Source organism: Phalaenopsis equestris, unplaced genomic scaffold (assembly GCF_001263595.1).
Source record: "Phalaenopsis equestris unplaced genomic scaffold, ASM126359v1 Scaffold000609, whole genome shotgun sequence".
Lineage (NCBI taxonomy): Eukaryota > Viridiplantae > Streptophyta > Magnoliopsida > Asparagales > Orchidaceae > Phalaenopsis > Phalaenopsis equestris.
In genome coordinates this window covers 400,605-426,310 of record NW_018165049.1, presented here as the reverse complement: position 1 = coordinate 426,310, position 25,706 = coordinate 400,605, and the positions used below count along the sequence as shown (strand labels likewise).

Genomic DNA, 25,706 nt, shown 5'->3' with positions numbered 1-25,706 from the left:
GTGGATAAAACGAGAGAAAAAGCCCAGGAAAAACTTGAATTATGGAGGTCTACATTGGTGTCTAAAGGCCTTCGTTTAAGTAGAACTAAAACTGAATACATGGAATGTAATTTTAGTAGTAGTAGCTCTAGTGACAGAAGTGTGACTTTGGGTGATCAAATTATTAAAAGGTGTGAATGTTTTAGATATTTTGCGTCTGTTGTTCAAAGCGATGGTGATATAAATAGAGATGTTAATAGTAGAATTTAAGTTGGTTGATTGAAGTGGAAGAATGCTTCGGGCCTTTTGTGTGATAGAAAAGTACCGCTTAGACTGAAAGAAAAATTTTATAAGACGGTGGTGAGACCTGCAATGCTCTATGGCGTTGAATGTTGGCCTTTAAAAGAGAAGCATATTAATAAATTAAGTGTTGCCGAGATGAGAATGATTAGGTAGATGAGTGGTTTTACACTTAGAGACAATGCCAAATGAATATATTTGTGATAGGGTTGGTGTAGCTCCTGTGACAGACAAAATTAGAGAAAGTCGTCTTAGATGGTTTGGTCATATTAAACGTCGACCATTAGATGATCCGATTAGGAGAGTAGATGTTTTAAATTCGACTAGTGTTAAGAAAGGCAGAGGTAGACCTAGGAAGAATTGGGCTTATTGTATTAAAAATGATCTTAATTTACTAGAACTAAATGAAAATATGACACTAAATAGGACGCAATGAAGAAAAAGGATTCATGTAGCCGACCCCACGTAGTGGAATTAAGGCTTTGTTGTTGTTGTTGTTGTATTGAGCTTATAGTTGTGATGTTTAAGGATATTCTTCTTTGCATGTAGTTTTGGAATATTTAAAGGGAAGCATAAGTTGTGTGGAACTTGATAGTGACCAGAGTATAGTTTGGTTGGTGAAAATTTAATCAATATTATTATTATGCGGAACCTAAAATACATTCTAATGTCCTATAGAAAGAAAAAGCCATGTTCACTACACCGAAAGCTCATTTCTACCCCTTATCATCCAAACATATAGTACTGTGCATGGAAAATTGACAAATACACTTATAGTGCTTTATATTAAACATTGCTTATGTTCCTGCAATTAGGCAACATGCAGTAAAATTGTGTGGACCTTCCAATTAGATTTTGGGTGTTCATGGAGAATCCATAGCTAGTCACCAGTAAATTTGGTTTAGGTTCGTCTCCTTCTATTTACCCAATTTTATATTATATCAAAAACTCTCTCTAGAAGAACTAAACTCATCTTCCTCATATATACAAAAACATTAAAACCAAGTATGAAATTTTGAAAAGAACATTTATTAATGTGTCTCATCACTTTAATTTTTGTTCCATTTTTCTTTACACAATTTATCCTCTATGTATTCATATTTAGTTGTTCTCAGTTTTGACCTGCAATCATTGATTGTCAGTAGCCCAACAAAAGATCGAGACCTAGCAATGGCTATAACGAAATATAAGGATAACCTCATAAATGGTTCTTTGCATTTGCAGGTAGGGCTCTGCAGTCGTTTAAATTCTTGTTAAATTTCTTTATTTACCTCTATAGTAGCCATACAGTTGAAATGCCCTACAGTTTGCTCCATATAGTTGCATATTAAATATCAAAACCACCCAAAAATTTGAATTCATATACAAATATTGTCACATTGTTGTACAAGTGAAATAATCTATACATTAAAATTGAAAGCTAGCAGTACATTATGATACAATCCTAGCTCACCAGCAAATCATACAATATAGAAGGTCAAAAATTACTACCTTTGAGAAGAGGTTTCAACTTGAATAATAGCCAATCAATATATTTTTCCAAGTAATCCATGCAGTAAACTAGACCTGCATTATACACTTCAAAAGAGTGAGTGGACTAAATATAATAGAATGCAAATAAAGCATAAACTGTCTAGAAAAATTATGGAGACCACCTGTTGAGAATTCATCTCTTTGATGCAATCAAAAATGTACAGCAGATGATGCCATCATGAAGAGAAATTATAGTGAAAGACTGTTATTGCAACAAATTAACTTAAGTGTAAACCATTGGCAATACTTATCTCCAATGGTTGAGGGCAATACTTATCTCCAATGGTTGAGGGCCTTTTTCTCCCTAGTCGATTCACATGACAAACTCCACCACCTTGGTGTCTCTCCTCAAACTCCAACAACATCAAGTTTTCAAAATGAAAAGCTTCTTAATATGTTGTTCTTACATGGTTTCTCAATAATCTTTAAAATTCCATTGTTGCAATAATGATTGTTCAAGACTGTGTCAAGAAACTGTAGTATTTTGATCGCTCCATATACTTTTTGAAAACAAATTTCTCTCACATCTGCTCTCTATTTTAAGATATTTTAACTTCATTAAAACAACAATTTAATCCAAGAATACAAAAGCACCTTGTGTGACAAATAAGATGAGTTATATACCATCCCTTACTACTAATCCAATTATTCATGACAAAACTAAAAGGAAGAATTCCTCGTCAGCATTTTTTCCCCTAGCCTCCATCCTTCTTTGTAAAGTGTACAATTTCAATGGATAGTTGACTTTACAGCTTCTAATATTGTGGCTACTCTCACTTGAATTCAATGTCACAAAACTCTACTTGTCTCTGCTTCGTAGTCTTGACCAAGCCGCCTAGGTTAATAATACTTGAGGTGCTCGGGTTGGTTAATAATTCTAGAGATGGTCAAGGGAATAAAAAATTTAGCAGACTTCTTGGCGGTGGGCTTGATCATGGTCATAAAATTCTCCTTCCCTGTCAACGTTGCAGTCAAACAAATTCTATCCCTCCACGACTCGGTACAAGTCAATATCCAACCCACTCCTCCAAATGGCGTTGCATCCTTTAGATTTATTATTCTCTCTCGATAAGATTATGGTCGATTTAACAAAAATAGTCATCTGTCTCAGCCCTTCATGCAATCTCATAAATTTTGTACCTATTGGTACATCCTGGGTTTAGACTTGGGTGATTCCTCACATACGATAGTTGACTGACAATTAATCTTCTCTCTTTCAATAAATTTTCTCCCACATACTATTGTTATTGATCGCTTTCTTTCATTGGCCTCAAGAAAAGGATTTATCTGTCCATATTTCCTACTCTTTAACTTCAAACAATTCTATAAGATTGTTTATGCGCACCTTTTATCTATGTATTGTATAAAAATCATCAATTACTCGACAATGTTTTATCCTACTTACTATATTTTTTAGGATCTCAGTATAATGAAGACAATTGAAAGTTTTGAAACTAACAGTTCTTATTATCTCAAACTTATTGATCCCGCTACCTTATATAATATTTTCCTTATCAATGACAAGGTGTTTGGCTCATTTTCCTTGTCATCTTCAAAGTTTTACTGATGCTTTATTGTCCATTTCGAAACATGGGCGTCTTGCCAATGAGTATGGCAAACATCGTCATATATCATTTCCCTAATCCACATCTTCATAAAAAAGTTTCTCTTCTCACATGGTTCACTCTGACATATAAGGGCCAAATTACATTGCTATCCATCTCAATTTTTTTTTTTTATATCAAAAAAATCATGAAACGAATCTTTTAAATCATTGTGTAAATGTTAGGGTAAACTTCATCGTATATCATTTCCCTCCTCCACATCCCCATATAAAAGTTTCCCTTCTTACATAGTTCACTCTGACATATAAGGGTCAAGTCATATTCCTAGCCTTCTCAATTTTTTCTTTTTATTTTGTCAAAAATCATAACATAAATCCTTTTAATCATTGTGTAAATGCTAAATTGTCCCCTAGAAACAGCGTGTTGTATGGCTTAAATACAATAAAAACTGTGCAATGATACTACACTAGCACTCAAGTATAATGTTAAATAAACAAGAATTCTCACATTATGGATGGATGCGGGCAAAAAAGTTAGTCTATAAAACTAATATTAAGATAGAAACTTAAAATATAAATACTCTAATAGGTAAATTAATGGAATTAGTACATATGATGATTTATAAAAAGATAAATATGTTATTCATTCAAGAAAATAAATGAGTTTAAGAAAATGCTAAGAAGATTGATAACTTAAGTTTTAAACTTTGATAATCATGTAGGAGTCATACAAGAAATGTTGCAACTATAATTATAAATAAGAGTTTGAAAGTTAATATTTTAAAAATTAATAGATTTGGAGATTGAATTATAACCCTAAACATTGATATTTTAAAAATTAATAAATTTGGAGATAGGATTATAACCCTAAAGATTGTTGTTGATACTTAGATTCAAAATATTATAAATAGTTATGCTCCTAAAGTAGATTTAGATTTATATTCAAAAGAAAATTTTTTGAAATGGCTTGAAAGAATTAATACAAGAAGACTTCTTGAAGAAAATATTTTTATTGGAGAAGATTCAAATGGACATGTTAGTAGAGTGATAAAAAATTTTATAAATATTCATGGCAGCTACGATTTTGGACATGTTATTGAACACTATCATTGCCCGGTCTAAAGCCCTAGATGTCAAAATTGGAGGGTTGTGTTAGGTAGTTGACAATCAACGTAAATTTTTTGTTGATAAATTATGAGATGACTCCTTTAAATCATTATGTAAATGATAGAGCATCTCTTGGAAGTGATGCGTTGTATGACCTAATTACAATGAAAAATGTGCAGTGGTTGATACACCGGCGCCCAATAAGGTTCTCACATTATGGACTATTACGGGCAAAGAAGTTAATCCATAAAATTAATAGCATGATGAAATCTTAGAATACAGGTACTCTACAGATAAATTAATTAAATTAGTAGATATTATGATTCATAAGAAGACAAATATCTTATCAATTCAAGAAATTAAATGAGTTGAAGATAAAACTAAAGAAACTGATAACTTAAGGATTTAAACTTTGATTTTCAGATAAGAGACACTAGAAATGGTGTTGGTATAATTATAGATAAGAGTTTGAAAGATAATGTTGTCAAAACTAATAGAATTTGAGATAGAATTATAATGATAAAGATTGTTGTTGATACTAAAATTTTCAATATTATAGGTGTTTATACTCCTCAAATAGGTTTAGATATAACTTCAAAAGAAAATTTTTGAAATGACCTAGAAGAATTAATACAAATAATACCTCTTGAAAAAAGAATATTTTTAGAGAATATTTAAATGAACATGATGGAAGAGTCATAGAAAATTTTAGTAATTTGCATAGTGGCTGCGATTTTTGAGTGATTAATGAAAAATGTAGAACCATATTAGATTTTGTTTTAGATTATGATTTCATTATTGCTGGTATTTTATTTAAGAAAAAAGAAGAGCATATTATTATAAACTAATAGAATTTGAGAGAATTATAGTCATAAAGATTGTTGTTGATACTAAGATTTTCAATGTTATAGGTGTTTATGCTCCTCAAGTAGGTTTAGATATAAGTTCCAAAGAAAATTTTTTGAAATGACCTAGAATAATTAATACAAATAAAAACTCTTGAAAAAAGAATTTTTTTAGAGAAGATTTAAATGAACATGATGGTAGAGTCAGAAAATTTTAGAAATATGTATGGTCACTACTATTTTTGAGTGATTAATGAAAAATGTGGAACCATATTAGATTTGTTTTAGATTATGATTTTATTATTGCTAATATTTTATTTAAGAAAAGAAATTAGCATATTATTATAAACTTAAAGAATTTGAGATAGAATTATAGTCATAAAGATTGTTGTTGATACTAAGATTTTCAATGTTATTGGTGTTTATGCTCCTCAAGTAAATGTTTAGATACAGGTTCAAAAGAATATTTTTGGAATGACCTAGAAGAATTAATAAAAATAATACCTCTTGAAATAAGAATTTTTTTAGAGAAGATTTAAATGAACATAATGGTAAGAGTCAGAAAATTTTAGAAATATGCATGGTGGCTGCGATTTTTGAGTGATTAATGAAAAACGTAAAACCATAATAGATTTTGTTTTAGATTATAATTTTACTATTGCTAATATTTTATTTAAAAAAAGAGATGAGCATATTATTATTACTTATTACATTACATATAAGAATGGATCTAATAAAACACAATTTGATTATTTTCTTATGAGAAAAAGATCGAGAGAGTAAACATTGTAAGATCATTCCCAGCAAAAATTTAAGTGCACAAAATCGATTCTTAATTATGGATTACAATAGAAAATTATCATAAAATTCAATTGGAGCATATAAAAGATACAAATAAAATTATTTTTATGAGTAAACTTCAAATTTTTAAGATTGGAATTTTATGAAGAAGCTAATTTTATGCGGGATAAAGTAACAAGTACTATTAAACAAGTGACAAAGAATTTACTTGGAGAATCAAAAGAAAAAGTTTTCATAAATATAAATAATTGGTGATGAAATAATAACATGCAAGAAAAGATAAATTATAAAAAGTTTTTTTAATATAAATTGATTTAAATGTAAAAAACTTAGATAATTGAAAAAAATATAAGATAACAGGTACATAGTCTAATAGAATAGTATGTGATAATAAAAATTCTGTTTTTAGTGACTTTTATGATAGATTAGATACTAAAGAGGGTGAAAGAAATATGTATCAACTAACCAAACAAAGAGAAAAGAAAAATAAAGATTTAATTCAAGTAAAAGTGTATTAAAGATGAAAATGAAGAAGTATTTTTCTTAGAGAAAGATATTCAACATAAATGGGTGAGATATTTTGATAATTATTTTGATGAAAAAAATAAACCTTAATGATCTTAATATCGTTAAAAATAATATTTTTTTTATCATCGCATTAACAAAAAAGTTGATATTAATTTAAAGAAAACCAATGGTTGAAAATTAGTAGAACCAGATGATATCCCAATTGGAACATAGAAATATTTAGGAGATTTGGAAATTACTTAGCTTACTAAACTTTTTAATGTTATTTTAAAAACTAAAAAGATGCCTGAGTTGTGGAAGAAGAGTATTTTGGTCCCCATGTTAAAGAATAAAGAGGATGCATAAGAGTATGCAAGTTTTAGAAAAATAAAGTTAATGTGTCATCCATTAAAATTATGGGAGAACATAATTAAACATATCTTAAGATCTGATAAAAGGATTTCTCATAATCAATTTAGATTTATGCCTAGCATTTATAAAGTGGAAGTTATACATTTATTGAGAGGTTTGACGGAGAAGTCCAAAAAGAGTAAGAAGGATCTACATATGATTTTTATTGATTTAGAAAAAACTTACGATAAGGTTCCAAGAGAAGTCATTTAGAGAGTTCTAGGAAAGAAAGGTATTTATATAACTTATATTCAAGTCATTAACGATATGCATATTTGAGTTATTACTTGTGTTCGAACATAAGGAGGATTGACCGAGCATTTTCCTATTTTAGTTGGTTTACATCAGAGATCAGCCTTAAACCCGTATCTTTTTGCATTAGTTGTGGATGCAGTTAATAGACATTTTCAGAAGAATATACCATGATTTATGCTTTTCGCTGATGACAAACCTGAATTATAGAGGTCTACATTAGAATCTAAAGGCCTTCATTTGAGTAGATCTAAAACTAAATACATGGAATATAATTTTAGTAGTAATAGATCTAGTGGCAGATTTGTAACAAGGGGTGATCAGATCATTAAAATGAGTAAATGTTTTAAATATCTCGATTCTATTGTTCAAAGTGACGGTGATATAAATAGGGATGTTATTGATAGAATTCATGGTGGATGGTTGAAGTGGAGGAATGTATCAAGCCTATTGTGTGATAGAAAAGTATTGCTTGGACTTTAAGGAAAAATTTTATAAGAAGGTGGCGAGACCCGCAATGCTTTATGGCGCTTGTTCTATAAAAGAGAAGCACAAAACTAGGTGTTACTAAGATGAGAATGCTTAGGTGGATGAGTGGCATGACTCATAGAGACAATGCAAAATGAATGCATCTGTGAAAGGTTTGGTGAAGCTCCAGTGGCAGACAATATTAGAGACGGTCGTCATAGATGATTTGGTCACAATAAACGATGATTATCTGATGATCCAGTTAGGAGAGTGGATGTTTTAGATTCTACTTATATTAAGAAAGATAAAGGTAGACCTAAAAAGACTTAGGCATGTTGTATAAAAATGATCTTAATTTATTAGAATTAAATGAAAATATGACACTCAATAGGACATGATGGAGAAAAACGCTTCACCCCAATTGGTAGGATAAAGGCTTGTTGTTACTGTTATAATTTTATTATTGTTAATATTTTATTTAAGAAAATAATTTGAGCATATTATCACTAATAAAAATGGATCTAATAAAGCACAAATTGATTAATTTCTTTTGAGAAAAGGAGATCCTTGAGATTGTAAAGATTGCAAGATCATTCCAAGTGAAAACTTAAGTATTCAACATTAATTATTAGTTTTAGATTTTAAGATGAAGAGTTAGAAGATAAAAAATACAGCGAAATACTATCATAAAATTAGATATGGGTACATAGGTGTACTTTAAAAATATAATAAAATTATTTTTTTTAAATAAACTTCAATATTTAATGATTTTAGATGTTCATGAAAAAGCTAATGTTATGTAAGATAAGTAACACACATTGTTAAAAATATTGCAAAATATGTACTTGGAAAATAAAAAAGAATTCTTATAAATAAAAATAGTTTGTGATGGAATAATAATTTTTAAGAAAAGATAAAATATAAAAATTTTATTATCAAAATTGACTTAAATGTAAAAGCTTTAAATTTTGAGAAAAACATAAGATGACTCGTAAAGAGACTAAAAGAATAATTTGTGATGCTAAGATATCTATTTTTAGAGATCTTTATGATAGGTTAGATACTAAATAGGATATATGTACAGACTAGTCAAGCAAAGAGATAAGAAAAGTAAAGATTGAGTTCAAGTGTTAAGGATGAAAATCAAAAAGTATTTTTCTTAGATGAGGATATTCAACATAGGTGTGTGACATATTTTGATAAATATTTTAATTAAGATAATGAAAGATACAATCGACTTTAGTAATCTTAATATCATTAATAATGGTAAAACATTTTATTTACCGTTATATTAGTAAAATAGAATTTGATGAGGCTTTAAAAAAATGATATAAAATCAGTGGGATCTGATAGTATCCCAATAGAAATGGTACATATTTAGAAGATTTGGAAATTTCTTGGCTTACTAAATTTTTTTAATATTATTTAAAAACTAAAAAGATGTCTACGAAGTGGAGGAATAGTATTTTGATCACTATTTTTAAGAATAAAGGAAATGCACAAGAGAGTGCTAATTATAGATGAATTAAATTAATGTGTCACATATTAAAATTATGAGAGAGTAATTAAACATGAGTTAAGACGTGATACAAAAGTTTCAAAAAATCAATTTTGATTTATGTTGGGCAAGTCTAATATGGAAGCTATACATTTACTGAGAGATTTTATGAACAAGTTTAGAGAGAGTAAAGAGGACATACATATATTTGTTGTTAATTTAGAAAAATCATATGATAAAGTTTCAAGAGTTCTTTGAAGAGTTCTAAAAAAGAAAAGTGTTGATATGACTTATATTCAACTTATTAAAGAGATGTATGCTAGAGCAGTTACTTTTGTTCAAACAGAATGGGGATTGACCAAGTATTTTCTATTTTAGTTGGATTACACCACGCATCAGTTTTAAGCCTATATCTTTTATTTTAGCTATGGATGTTCTTACTAGACATTTACAGGAGGATGTACCTTAGATATGCTTTTCGTTGATGGTATCCTTCTTGTGGATAAGACTAGAGAAATAGTTCAGGAAAAACTTAAATAATGGAGGTCAACTTTAGAGTCTAAATATTTTTTTTAGTGGATCTAAAATTGAATATATTAAATATAATTTTAGTAGTAGTAGATCTAATGGTAGAACTGTGACAATAGGTGATCAAGTCATTAAAAGGAGTGAACGTTTTAGATATCTCGGGTCTATTGTTCAAAGTGATGGTGATATAGATGGGGATGCTATTAGTAGAATTCAAAGTTGGATGGTTATAGTGAAGGAATGCATCAAGTATACCGTGTGATAGAAAGGTACCGCTTGGACTTAAAGGAAATTTTATAAGATGGCGGTGAGACATGCAATGCTTTATGACAAAGAATATTGGTCTAAAAAAGAGAAGCCTAAATTCATTAAGTGTTGTTGAGAAGAGAAAGCTTGGGTGGATGAGTGGCTTTACAATTAGAGATAAAATGTGAAACGAATATATCCCTGAAAGGGTTAGTGTAGCTCCAATGGCATACAATATTAGAGGCATCTTAGATATTTTGGTCACATTAAATATCAACCATCTGATGATCCAGTTAGAAGAGTAGATGTTTTAGAATCGAATTATTTTAAGAAAGGTAAAGATAGACCTAAAAATACTTTGTTCATGTATAAAAAATGATCTTAATTTATTAGAATTAAATGAAAATATAACACTCAATAGAACACAATGGAGAAAAAAGATTCAAGTAACCGACACCACTTAGTGGGATAAAGGCTTGTTGTTGTTGTTGTTTTCTTCATAGATGATCATACCCAAATCACTTGAGTTTACCCGTTGAAATATCATTTGAAGAACCATATCAATTTATTCTATCAAGACAAAAAGTGAAGTTTCGTGTTCAAATCTATAACCCTTAGTGCTAAATAATGTTCTTGAATTTATGCAGTTTTTTTTTTTCTCTTTTTTAATTGACATTGAAATCATACATTAATCCTATAAATCTTATAAATCTCATTTAAATATGATAGTAAAGCTCAACAATCGTCTTCTTATTGGCATTGCTCACACCTTAGTGATTTTGATGCCATTACTGAGGGGATGTTATTCTTCTTGCATGTCAATAAATCAAGTTTCATCTACCATTTTGAATGGTGCTACTCCACTATTTATTTTTTATTTCTCATACATCATATTTTTACTTAACTCCTTGAATCTTTAGCTATTTGTGTTTTGTATATCCTTTCAGCTTGATCGGGGCAAAATCCCCCCGCGTCATTCAACACATCTTCTTAGGTTATTCTCATGCTTGACATTAATGTTATGACAATCCAACTAGAAAATTTACTTGGTTGATGTTAACTTTCATGTGATATCCCTACTTTGCTTCCACTTCATCTCCTATAAGCATTCTCTATTTGCGCCTCTACCACCTTTGGCCCTGACACCAACTCCTCCCTCCTCCCTCCTCCCTTACAACCTTATACTCACAGGCATCACTAGCTCCTCTCCAAAACCTCCTTCCATCTCATCTTTATGGCTCAGCAATTTTATACCATTAATCAGAATCTCTCCATCTTCTCTGCAAAGGTAAAGTCCAATGAACTAGTCATCCATAACAATCTTTTCTCATTTGCTCGCTTCCTTTCATCACTTTTCTTTTGAATGCCTATTTTATCTATCTCACCAAAAGGACTTGCTTGAGTTTAATTAGAATTGGGCTATGAATAATGAAATGGGTGATCTAGAATGTCATAGCTGAGAATGGTTAAACCTCCTAAAAGAGTTACATATATTTCTTGTCAATGGGTCTTCAATATTAAGTTTCAATCTGATGGCTGTATTGGTCTTTATATGTCTCAACTGGTGACCCAAGGATATACACAAATTCATGGTATTAACCACTTCTAGATTTCTTAACCAATTGTTCAACCTAAATCTACGTCATCATCTACATATAATCTTTAATTCAGAATTATTTATTATATAAAAAACATCAATAAAGCTTTTCTCTATGTAGATCTTACCAAAATAATTTTAATGGAATAGCCTCCTGAGTATGTTGACCAAAGGTTGGTCAATATATGTAAGCTTTGAAAAGCTGCATATGGACTGAAGCAAAGTCATATTTTTATTTTTTTTTAATTGTCAGATCGCGGTCAGAAAGCTATCACCGCACCTAAACAGGTGCGGTGTGAAAATGTTGTTTTCAACGTTTTGAAAACGCATAAGCTGTCAACTGTGCTGTCAAAACGCAGTTTACCCAAACAGACCAGGTGCGTTTTCAAAACGCCACCGCACCAAATAAGCTGCCCCAAACGGACCCTAAGATAATCAAAGAACTATTTTTTTAAGTATTCCAAGCAATCATAGCTTCCATGAAAGAACCAAAAATATTGAAGTAGGTCATCACTTCATCAAAGATGCAATTTTGCTGAAGATGATCATCAATCCTCATGTTTCGAGTAAAAAAAATAAATGACCAATATTTTTATCAAACGTTGAGGGCTTTTTATTCTTTCCACTTTTGGTAAAAAAGCTAAATTTATTGATATATATGCTCCAACTTAAAGCCAAGTGTTATGATAGGAAACTTACTTAGACAAGTGTTGATACAAAAACTACAATATTCAGATACACATTGTTATTGTGTTTTTATTTCCTCTTAAATGAGGATAATCTCCTAAGTAATTTTTCTCTCTGTTTTCAGATTATATTGCCTATTTATAGCACGTGATCTCTGACAGCATTCAATATAAAATTTCTCTCTCTCAACGGATGATACTATATTTACATGGGTGTATCCCTAAATGCATTTATATAAACATACTTCCAAAGGCAGTAAAAAGGAATATTTAAGAATAAACCTCCATTTGGTCCGAGAGAATGTTCTGCCATAACATCACCAAGCTTAATGAGGTCTTCAATATTAATAGCACAATCATATCTATGTTGGTAAAGGAAAGCCATGCAGCATTTCATAAAAGATAATAAATAACCACTTAAAAAGAAAATTCACAGTTGAAAGGATACGGCAATGCATCATTTGCAGGATCCAAATTGACAACAGCCACTTTCCTACAACAAATGAATAATCATTTGAAAGTCATAATGCAATTCATTCACAATGGTTTGTGAGACACTCCATAAATTTTTAAAAAATAAAAGCACAAATATAATATGATGAAATGGGCTTAAAACAGATAGAACAAAAAAAAATGGTGGCCAAAACATATATTTTCACGCCATTCCAAGCCAATATTTTATGTTTAAAAAAAGGATAAATACCATCTAGACCCCAAAGATAGCTTCCACTTACATCAGCCAACATTTTAAAACCTTCCATGTAACTCCCATGAATTACAAAGTTACTTGCATTGAACCATACGTACTCAAAATGAAATCTTAATTTTTAATCTCTTTTCCTCTTGGCAACATTATTAATGTTATCTATGTCAATAACCATCAACACAACTCTCTCTCTCTCTCTCTTTCTCTCTCTCTCTCTCTCTTCCTACTCCCAAAAATAATAATATTATTGTTATCAATGCCAATAACCAACAAGACAACTCTCTCTCTCTCTCTGTCTCTTGCTCATAGTCTACATTAATAATTAATTCCTTTTTTCACTCATATGCAAATCCACAATCCACAGTACAATCTTAAAGTTTTAAACCAGCTAGGGTGCACCCAAAAAAGAATCTATCATGATATAATACATATAAGTAGTATACAGTTTTATCTTATAAAGAGAACTCTCAATAATTGAGATAAGGCTAATGATGACGATGTTGCATAGTTGCCATATAAGGTAACGTATCAACAAGTAGTAAACCGGGCAACCATAATATTTGATCAAGAAACAAAATTAATCATTGGCTAATCCGAATCAGGGGAAAATAACTCAAATGCACAGGCTTGAGTCCAATTGGTCCATCAAATTTTCCCTGCATGCCACGTAGGAATGAGTCATCATCCCTGTGTTAGTTTGCAATTGCGGTGATAAAAATGGGGATAAATCATGGAGGACCTGCTGACAAACGGGGTTAGAATCTGCATAATTCAAATCAACTATGATGCAGTTGATAGATAAATAGCTTAAGAGATTTAATTGGGCAATATTAGCTATCCAGAAAATTGATTTAATCTTTTGAATTAGCAAACTATTTAATTTAGAGTTTAATTTGCAAATAAGTAATCAAATCAATAAGCAAAACAACATCCAGAATTGTCACTCATCCCTGACTAATTAATCATTACTAGCTAAACACTTAGCTTCATCCATTCAAAATTAACAATTTTTCATGGATAAAAACCCTGATGAATATTGATGGAACTTGAAGTCCTAGGCAAATTCTTTTAGTCATCGTATCAATGGCAACACCACAATTGAATCCTCTACCTCCACGTTAACAGAATAAAACAAGAGATCATGAGGCGACTGATAAGAATAATTGATCATGACATGAGCCATATGAGGTAAGGATATTCATAAACTGTGACATTTTAGAAGCAGCCAAGTGAATCAATGCCTTTTAAAGAAGATTTCAAAAGCCACAGTTCAAAGTATTAAATATATTTATACATAAAATATGAGTTCCCATTCTCTAAGTGCTTTACAGTCATGTAGACAATAAGCAATATTCAGACAGACTATGGGTGACTGATAAGATATTTGATCATTCAGTTGTCTCCTTTCACATAATAGATCTTCCATTGGTGCTGCAATACTTGTTGGGCTGCCTCAAATTTCCTTGTCAGATTCAGCAATCGTTCAATATGCCTGGGCCTGCATTAAGAATGACATGCCAACTTTTCCACTCACCAACTTTTTCTCACCTCTTCTAGCATCACTTGCAAATCCTCGATCAAAATCATTGCTATGGCCATTTATCTTTCCAACTTCTCTTTCCTATTTGCGTTCAATATCCATTTCTCCACACCCAAACCAAACACCTCCCAATCATAGGATGAACCAAGAAATCAACCATTTCCATCGCCATCACATATTTCGGTGGCCCCTATAGAATCCTTCAGGTTACAGGCTAATGATTGCTACTTCAAATTCCCAATCCCTAGTTCAAGTCATTGGAAAGTAGAAAACTTAAGAAATTCAGCAACCCTCATCTAATTATTTCCTTTCATTTTAACAAGGCTCAATTCCACCTTATCATAATTAATCGTGGTTCATTGTGGGAGCTTTTATTTCAACATATGAGACTCGTGGTCATGCATATATGTGTGTCAACTATGACTTAAATTTAATTGATTTGAATAAGGACATTCTTATGAATAAAATAATTAGTCAAATACTAAATTGCACACTGAGATCCATAAGAAGGCATTTTGAATTCATTTTGTTTTTCAAATCATAGCTTAATTTTAAGAAGTCATGCAATTCTTACAAAAAAATCTTTTAACCTCTGGTTGATTTTGAGTTGCTTACAATTTTAGGTAAAAAATTTAATTCCTATAAGCCTAGCATCATAACATGTCAACGCTACACTACAAAACAATATTAACTAGTGGGTTTAAAAATGCAAGATAAACTTGCTTGATTGAACACGGCATGAGAACGTAAACCTTTAGGCTTGAGAATGGATATGCACTTGCCTGATTTGGCCAAGAAAATGGGCCCAAAAGGTAAAGAGTCACTTGATTGATTGGGCCAAGCAAGCGAGACTAAGGCTTATGAGCCTAAAGATAAGAAACTAAACCTAAGGTCTTAAACCTATGGAAAAGAGGGTACTTGCTTGATTGGGCAAAGCAAGTAAACATAAGGTTTTGAACTTAAAGATGAATCTAATGCTTTGAACCTAATGCTTTGAACCTAAAGATAAAGGAATACTTTCTTGACTAAGCAAAGCAAATGGATCAAAGAATTTAGAGTAAGGATAGATGATAATTTCATGATTAGGCAAAGCAGATTGAACTAAATCAGCTTTCAGGCTAAAGAAGAGTTCCACATGCTTTAAGCCTTAGTGAATACTACTTGATTGGACCAAGCAAGTGAAGTTATGATTTTGAATCAAAAAGATAGGCGAGTATTTTCTTGATTGGGCTAAGTAAGAAGATCTATGGTTTTGGAAATAAGGATAAGTGAATACTTGCTTAATTGGGCGCAAACAAAGAGGTATAGATATGTCAAATAAGAATCTAAGAAATGATTTTATTTTAAATTGTTACTAGTAGAAAGGGTTAACTTGATTAAGCCAAGTAAACAATTCTAGTCACATCACCTAAGGGCCTAAATAAGGGTTGTTTACCTAATGTGTGCAAGCAAATCTAGGTATTTCACCTAGAGTGAAAGAGAATATCATCACCTTCAACGAATTAACTTAGATGAAGAATGGCTAAGGAGTAAGGTCGTAACTGAGTCAAGAAACTCATGAGTCGGCCTGCGCTTAGCCCAATAAATGGCTCATGAATTGAGCTTAATGAGTTAACTAGCCAAACGTGAGCATAAACCGGCTTGATTAAAGAATGTTAATACAAAAGACCTTTAAAACAAATTAAAATTCATGTATAAATACCAATTTGTTGAAAAATTATTTTAAATATATTCTTATTTATATCAAATGATTTCTTATAATTTCTTCTCTAATTTCTCATTTTGGTTATTCTATTACAACAATTATATAAAGAAAAATAAGTTAATTCTTTATATTAACTTATTTAGGCCATCAACAATTATATATTATTCATAATTATAATTGTTGTAATTATCTTTAACTTACAACAATTGTTAAATAAGTTATTTAGGCAATTTAACTCACACACACACACACACACGAACCAACTTAAACTCATAGAATTTAGCTCAAGCTCGAACTTAATTAAAATTCAATCTCAAATCGACTTGTTGACACCCTTACCAAGGACACACCTATAGTCATTAGAGGTATGTATGGCCACAAATAGAATAGATAAAACTAGGACATAATCATCACTTACAGTCAACTCAGCTAAACAAGCCTAGTATCACTTTAATAGATCTGAATCTAGATATGACTAAGATGAATAGGGTAGATAATGGTCAAATATCCCAAGACGGGCTAAGAAATAGCTCACTAAGGAATACTCAAGTCAAAGAGATTTGGGTTCTTAAAGCTATTTTACTTGATTTGATCAAGTAAACAAATATAGGCATATCACTTAGGACTAAAGGTTAAAGGTTAACATGGTTTCAAAATAATGATAGATTTGCCTAATTAGGTTAAGCCAAAAAAAAAGGGGGTAACACCTAGAACTAAGAAATGAAAGAGTTTGGCTGATATGGCTAGAGAAATAAGCACAAAGGTAATTCACCTAATTGTTCAAGCATTTAAGTTTATGGTTTTAAGTAAGGAGGATCATGATTTGGATGAATTAAATTAGAGACTAATGATTCACCTAACTTGGTTAGACGAACAAGTATATGGGTTTAACATAAAAGTAGGAAGAATAATCACCTAGAATGAACTAAGTTAGACACGTGTGATTCACATAATTTGATGAGATGAATAAGTCTAGAATTTCACCTAGAATTAAGGAGATTCATCACTTAGAATGAACTAAGTTAGACAAGGGAGACTAAGAAAACACCTAGTTTTGACTAAGGAAGCTAAAGTCAAAGGTAAACTGCAGTAGTCTAAGATTATTCAGACCATCACTTGAGGATAGAACCAGATTCATAAAAGAGAGCAAGGCCAATTCAGTAACCCCCAATAAACCAGATTCATAAAAGAGGCCAGATTCATAAAAGAGAGCAAGGCCAGATTCATAAAAGAGAGCAAGGCCAATTCAGTAACCCCCAATAAAAGAAGGTTGTACCTAAATAAATAGAGTAAACAGAGGCCAAACGTCATAGGGCAAGCAAAGGGATAACTCACTAAGGACGCTAAAACTAGCCTAGGGGGCCAAAGATTCATGTGTCTATGCTTGTTGTTCATGGATAGTTCACCTAGTTTGATTAGACAAATAAGGCTAGATATGACACTTAGAATTAAGGATTTAACTTGATTTGAATGTGATTTGAAATAGATTTGAATTTGACTTTAGTTTAAACCTTAACATGTGATCCCTTAGATAACATCTGATAAATTTTTAAGATCATTTGGAGATTTTAAATAAGTCCCTTAAATATTCAGTGCATGCATTAATGCAAGCGATATGATGACATGGTGTACATAAGGTGGCCAATAATGACGGTGATTGGATCTATTGAAATTCATAGCTCAACTATGATTGAATTTAATCTAAACTATAATTAAAGATGATGTGATTCAAATCATGAGTGTGATATACAGAAAATCATCGATCCAAAATCAAATGGTTCATTGTTCAAACATGATAGCGTGATAGTGTGTAACTCAAGTACTTAACCTCGAGGCAAAATGGATTAAATTTAACATTGGTAAATGATCTATTAACCTAAGCACAAACAAGTTTGTAAATTCTACCCAATTCTAGCCCCAATCAAGCAAGCCCTAAAGACTTTGCCTAAGCTGAGATAGGAAGGTTCCCAAAATTGAGCAACATTGACTTTTTTTTAAACAGGAAGCATGACCATGTTAGATCATAATAAACTCCAAAATCTGGTTCCACCTTTCGACTTAAAATAATATAAAACTACAAAAATAATTAACCTTTTATTGCATAACCGATCATGTTACGGTGATCAAATAAATGTGCATTGAAACTTGCAGAGAACAAACATCCTATCAATGATGTTGTGCTTTAAGAAAAAAATATTCAATTCTTGAGATATGATGCTATCATGTCACCATATTTTAGTTGACGTTGATTAGGATGTTGGATTTTGGAAGATGATTTCCTTCCTTGTAATTTTTGGGGATTATTGGGACTCATTTATTGTTGAAGGTTGATTATACTTTCTTTTATGATTGTACTATGACCTACATCTCTCGACCGTTTATTTCTCGCTAGTATTGGATTAAAACTATCTTAAGGTAGCGGATCTTGGGGGAATTTGATGTTTGATTCTATTTTTTAGAACTTCCCCTTATTATTGCTCTGTGAAGAAACTCTTTTTCTAACTGGTTTTTCTTTTGATTTCTCTTTTTTGATGGGCAATACTGAGACACAAAAATATATGAATGACTCAACCAAGAAGTGATTTTTTTAGTATCATAATAAAATATTTAGTGCATTTTGAGATGGTTAATTTATAAAAGTGACTTTCGTATATCATGCCTGTACCTTTCGAAATTATATATTATGTGGTTGCCTACACTATGTTTAGATGGTGCTTGTGTTCTTAATTGTATTCACTATGAGACCTATTTTTATGTGTTTTGGTCTTCTAGAGGAGATTTTTAACTTTCTTGTTTGTAGTTCTATGCTTCAAAAGTCTAATCCTTGCTTGGTCAACATTTTAATCTCTGAGCCCATGACTATGATTTTATTATTTTGTTATATAATCGATTAATGATGTTGGTTGGGCTTAGCCCTCGATTTACAAGCAACAAAAATATGCTCAGGATCAAACTTATTGCAGAGTCAAGGAGCATGAGATATTCTAATATACCATGAAAACACAACCAACCAAAAACTAATTTGAAAGAGTAATTCATGAACCCATAATTTCAATTAAAACTTTCTTTTAGATGCTTAATTATGATGCTAGAAAATAATTTTCCACATTTGACAGCTAGTTCAACTTTGGCATTAAACCAATTATTGCAAACTCAATGTCTATTTACTAATCGATACAAACATAAAAAGGATGGTCCACTGAGAATGGTTTACAAAAATTCAACAAACAATAATCCTTAAATAGTACAAATATAAACAAATGTAGGGCATAAGCAGAAAAATAGAAACTAACCCTAAATTCTAATCCATTAATGGCATGTGTTTATCTTCACCCATAAGCTAAACTGCAAATATGAATAAGCATTATTTTAATTTTCTATTGTTACACAATCCACCATTAGTAAAGCTTGACTTGAAGTCTAATAAGGGAAGGATTTTGTTTACCTAGCTTGTACACAACCCATAAAACAACCAAACAAACCTACAGTATATAAACGTGTATGTTTTGCTTAAAACATGCAGAAAATAGTCAATAGGCAAGAAGAGATGATTCATCTTAGCCCTAAGCTCCATTAAAAGGGCCTATTTCATCGAGGTTTGAAATTCTAAGTGGGGTAGAGTCATAAGTACTTTAAACATGTCTAGCGTTTAGGCTAAGCAAAAAATAGCTATTATCGAGGACACTACATATGACTTGATCATTAATCATGTTTGGTGTATTAGAAAAAAAAACATAGCTTACAATGACCCGTGAGACTCAAGCACTTGATTATATTAACCAAAAGGTAAAATAGATTAACTCCAACATGAGTAAACAAGCTATTAACCAATGCTCAATTTAAGCTAGAGCTAATCTAAGCACAAACAATTTTGTAAGGTCTATCAAGTTCTAAACCAAATCAAGCAAGCCCTAAAGGTTTAAACAAAGTTGGGTTTTGAAGGTTCCCCAAATTGAGCATGATTGGTTGAAGCCTTAAAACAAAATGATGACCAAGTTAGATCAGATTAAAACCCTAAATCTGATCCCACCTTTTGACTGGGGATAATATTAAGCTATAACAATTATTAACCTTGGTCGCATAAATAGTCATGTTATGGCGATTAGCATCTAGTGAATGTAGATTGAAATTTGCAAGAGAAGCATTAACTTTATTGCTCTATTTCCATAAAAATTGCAAACATCAATATCAAAAGGAACTCAAACATCTTATCAATGTTGTTATGTGGTCTAGAAAATAGTATTACCTTTCGGAGATATGAAACTATTTTATGACTATATTTTTTATGAATTTGATAGTTTATCTAGATTTGGAAGATGATTTGCTTCATTTAAGGAACTTCTAGGGATTATGGAATCATTAGTGTTGCTAAAAGTCAGTTATACTTTCTATCATAATGTACAGTTATCTACACCTCTAGATGGCTTATTGTTAGCTGATATTGGACAATAATTCACTTGAGAATTGAGACAGTGGATTTTATAAATTTTACTGCATGCCTTTATAGGTACTCTATCAAAAGACTCTTTTTTTCAGCTAATCCTTATTTTACTTTAGAGTTTAGAGTTGATTGATTGGCGATGATAACACATGGCTGTATATATAAATGCTCAACCAAAGTAGTAATGTTTTCATAGTATCAAGATGAAATATCAAGCGCATTTCGGATATTTAATTTCTAGTAACTTTTGTGTGTCATGCATGTGTCGTTTGAGATTTTATATTATGTAGTTGCTTGCACTATCTCTTAACGGTGCCTGTGATCTTATTTGCATATCCTCTAAGCCCAATTTTATATGTATTTTGGTCTTTTTGGTGGGGGCTTTAATTTGTCGTTTGTAATTTCGATGTTTTGAAGCCCCCTTCTTGCTGAAGCCAGCATTTTAGTCTTGTAAGTCCATTACTGTAACATTAATGTGTTGTTACATTTCTCACCCACGGAGAGATCACATACGGAAGTGTCAGAATTTTCGTTTAACGGAGCATAGAACCGATGATTTCAAACAAATGATTCACGAAAATTAATAGATGAGCATCTCGTTCACAGTCCGATCCCTAATCACCAACGAATGTAAATTCGGCGAATATGTTATGAAAACAAATTAACAATAAAAAATAGAGAAAGGGCCGACGAGGAAAGGGGAACTTATTCAAGTTCGAGTAATGGGCAAGGTTAAGATTAATACCTTCCGATAAGTTTGAGGAACTGCGACAAGCCGTTGCAATACGTGGTCTTCCCCGAGCCCGGAGGCCCGATCACCACCTGACCGAAAGCCGTCATCTTGCTATTCTCGCTCACAATGTAAGATGAAAAGAGAGAGAATGATGGGGAGCCAAAAGTTTGTTCGCCTAAAAATAATGCTCTCAAAATTGAAGAATTATTTCATACTTGTAACGCATATAAGGCTATATGTGGAAGTCAATAACAAAATATAACATGGAATATGTCCCCACAATCCTAAAAATTATATTACATTGCGTCTGACCCGTCCCGAGTTCTACCCAAGCACAAAAATAAACACAGTTTTGTCGTTTTCACTTCTCGCCAATCGGAAAAGGTCGTATTTTGTCTCCATTAGATTTATGTATTTGGGATATTCTCATTTCGTTACTTTTCTAGGGATCCATTTGTATTCGGTTGATAGGGTTCGATGGAAATATTTCTTGACAAAGAAATGATGCTGGAATCTCATGATACTTGCGAGAGACATGATAATGAGCTGGAATCTCAAAATATTTTCGAGAATCGTGATAAGGAGCTGAGTTTAGTTGCGACAAAAGAGATTCGACAGGTAGGTTATATTTGTTTTACTACGGATTTAAGTTTAAAGAAATATTTGTCTTGTTAATGAAGTTTGTTTTGTTTTTATCTGATGTGTAACGCTAAGTTTCGGTTAGTGTGGGATGTGGTGTTATTTAGGTAATATCACGGTGCTATACTTGTTGTTTTTTGAGTTGTTACAATATCATTTGCTTGTAATGTTATTGTCGTGGGGATTTGGTGTTATTTTGGTAATTTCATTGTGTTATTAAGGTAATATTGGATCTGATAACTTGGTTTTGTTTTGGTGTATTATGTTGATGGTGTTATGCTTGTGTTATTGTGGTTTTAAGCGGGTGTTTTTTCCCTGTAAGGTATCATATATGGTGGGTGGCAGTGTGGTGTTATTTTGATACTATCATGGTGTTATCCTAGTGTTATTTGATCTAATGAGATGTTTTATTGGAGTCTTATATTAGCGTTCTAATTGTGTTATCATGGCGTTATTGTGGTTTTATCACGATTTTATCTGTATATTATAGACTTTTAACGATGATGATAGTAACATATCCCGATATAATAACGTGATTTGATTGGTCTATTATATTGGCACTATAATAGTGTTATCTGGGTTATATTATGGTATTATGACCATGTGATTTATGTATTGTAGTCTTGTATTGATTTCCTTTAGTGGTGCTAATGTTGATGTTTAAATTTGCAGTCACCTGAGGCAGAGAAATTGTTTCGTGCAGTTTTCCACAATGAGAAGGAAGCCCATGAACAATATTGTGTATATGCACACCATATTAGATTTACTGTGCAAAAGGACCACAGTGGTTTTCCGTCGAATTCAAAGAAGATTAAGACAAAGGATTTTGTTTATGGTAAGACTAGTTTCAAAAAAGAGTTGAAGGATAATATTACGGTGAGGTTCAAAAAAGCAGACACAAGGACTGGTTGTCCAGCCATAATCTGATATGTCGTTGTTTTAGAAGGGAACCTGATAAGGCAACTGGTCGGTTGGCAACTGGTCGGTTAAGAAATTCATAGAAAGTCGCAACCATCCGTTGGCGGAGGACGGTGACAAACATTTATTGTTCCAGCAGAAAGATGAGTGAAATCAGTGTTGATGTCCTGAGATCAATGACAAAATTAGGGATTAGAACTAACGATGCATTCAAATTCCTCGCTACAGAGGTTGGAGGAGTGAAGAATTTTGATTTCACGAAGAGCGATGCCTATAATTTCATACAAAAAGATAGAAGAGTTCAAATTGAACTAGGGGATGTTAATTCTCTCATACAATTGTTCACTAAACGGCAAGCGGAGGATCCAATGTTTACGTGGGACTTCCAAATTGATGAGTTAGGTAGTTTGTTGAATTTTCTTATGGAGTTATGGGATGTCCATGAGTGATTAGAACTGCTTTGAGGATGTAATAATATTTGATACAAGTTATAGACTGAATAAATACTTTATGTTGTGCTCCGATTGTTGGTGTAAATCGCCACTGACAAAATGTTCTCTTTGGTGTTGGTTTTTTGTCAGATGAAACGGTTGAATCATTCAAGTGGTTATTCAAAGTCTTTATCTGTATAATGAATAACAAGCACCCAATAACAATATTCACTGATTAGGATCAAGCAATGTCTAAAGCCATTGAAGAGTGTCTGTCGCACACCAGACATAGATTATGTCAATGGCACATATATAAGAAATTATCTTTAAAAGTCCATTGTGACGTGGGTAGCAAGAGAGTCAATGATGCTTTTTGTAAATGTTTGAGCAGATGTGACTCAGAAGAGGTGTTCGAAGAAACTTAGGGTGCAATGATCGAGAAAAAAAATCTACACGAGAATGTTTGATTGGATGAATTGTATAATATCAGACATACTTGGGCAACCGCCTTCAATAAAGAAATTTTTGAAATGGGGGTCCTATCAACGCAAAGAAGTGAGGCCACCAATAACATTTTTCATGGTGTCTCCAGGGAAACAAGCACCCCCACCAAATGTTTTTTGGGTCTTGAAAATGTCATGAAATCTTGGAGAATAAATGAGAAGGATAAATATTTTAAATGTCAACAATCTGCAATTTCTCCCGCTGTAAAAAGTAGTCCCGTGTTGAGACAGGTTGCTCTACTTTACATAAGGAAGCTATATTCAATGTTTGAAGCACAGTTTCTACATGTTTGTGTGGGCTTGCTGTGGAGAGCTCCGTTAATATGGATTCAAAATTTCATATTCGATGTCTTGATAATAAGGACAGAGATAGATCCTTGATTGTTAAACTGGACATAGATAATTATGATATTACCTGTAGTTGTTAAAAATTTGAAATGATGGGTTTATTATGTGCTCACACTCTAAGGGTTCTTCAGCACAAAAATATAACAAAAATTCCTGATAAATATATTTTACTTCGATGGTCCATTAATGCTAAAAGGGACATATATAACAGTTATGGTTATGTACATCGTAAGGGGTCAGAAATGTTGCCAAATTCTGCAAATTGACTCACTTATCTCAATCACATTCATAAATTCACATACCAGATCGACACCAGAACGCGAGGTCATGAACTTGCCAAGAAGCTTGTGTTAGAAGCACTTAATAAACTAACAATTGATGTCGAAGCCATATTGAGTGGGCGAGAACCTTAGGAAAATTTAAAATAAAAAAAGAAGATGACACCGAGTAAAGAGTGAAATGTGAATGATTCCATGAAGATACGCCCAAAAGAAATATCTAATGCAAGGTTAAAAGGCTACTGGGAAAAAAGGCTACTGGGGCTACTGGGAAAAAAACAAGAGAATCAAAAGTAAATGTTACCTATAACTTTAAGTGCTGCTTTAGTTCGCTGAATCATTACTTGCTAACATGTAATGTTGTATACAGAAAAGGATAAAGATACTGGTTCAAGTCATGATAGCGTTCCGCAATGCGAGCCAAATATTTTTTCAATGGCAGATCGATTTAGTAAGGTTGAGAACTCGATGTTGCTGAAATTTTTGTTTTGTGATTTTTATTATTTTGAAGTATACTTATTTCCTGACATTTACTCATTACTACTCTGAATGAACAAAAATTTTCTACAACACAGCACACAGAGACATATACGAGCTTATTAATGGACATAGATGATAATATATAGAACGCGTTATCATAATATGGGTTTATCATTGTATGTAATGTATAAACTGTAACGAACTTTTTCTTAACTGTTCATTACTTTTAATGTATTATTGTCGTTTTTGTATTATTGTCGTTTTATTCATATTGTCGTTTTATTCAGGAGTTATTATGAGTTTATTATTGTATAGATCTATGATAATATTGTCATTTTATTACGAGCTTATTATTGTAGCCAAAGATTCCAATAAAACCAGCGGTCGTGGAACAATATATTAGAATACAACCTAAACCCAACCGTAGAAATACCGAAGTACAACTGCGGTGAATAAAACCTTGCCAAAATTTCTGCCTAGTTTGATTGGCTGCCTGGTTTGATTGGAATCTTTGGTGACATATTCCAATAAAACCAGCAACCGTAGAACGATATATTAGAATACAACTTAAACATGACCATAAAAATACCGAAGTACAACCGCGGAGATAAAACCTTGCTAAAATTTCTGCCCCTCCGTCTGGTTTGATTGGAATTTATGGC

The 25,706-nt window shown here is 31.9% G+C and overlaps 1 protein-coding gene across 1 annotated transcript in view; it reads right to left on the bottom strand.

Annotated features, from left to right (window-relative positions):
* LOC110029883 (GPN-loop GTPase 2) overlaps positions 1-21,636 on the bottom strand; it is a 64,447-nt gene extending 42,811 nt beyond the window's left edge. The window contains exons 1-4 of the mRNA XM_020732369.1: positions 21,460-21,636; positions 12,771-12,815; positions 12,605-12,684; positions 1,771-1,845 (exon numbers count right to left, since the gene is read on the bottom strand). Of these exons, the coding sequence (XP_020588028.1) occupies positions 1,771-1,845; positions 12,605-12,684; positions 12,771-12,815; positions 21,460-21,554 (295 nt within the window). The 5' untranslated portion in view covers positions 21,555-21,636. The remainder of the gene's footprint in view (positions 1-1,770; positions 1,846-12,604; positions 12,685-12,770; positions 12,816-21,459) is intronic.
* Positions 21,637-25,706: the final 4,070 nt, after the last annotated feature.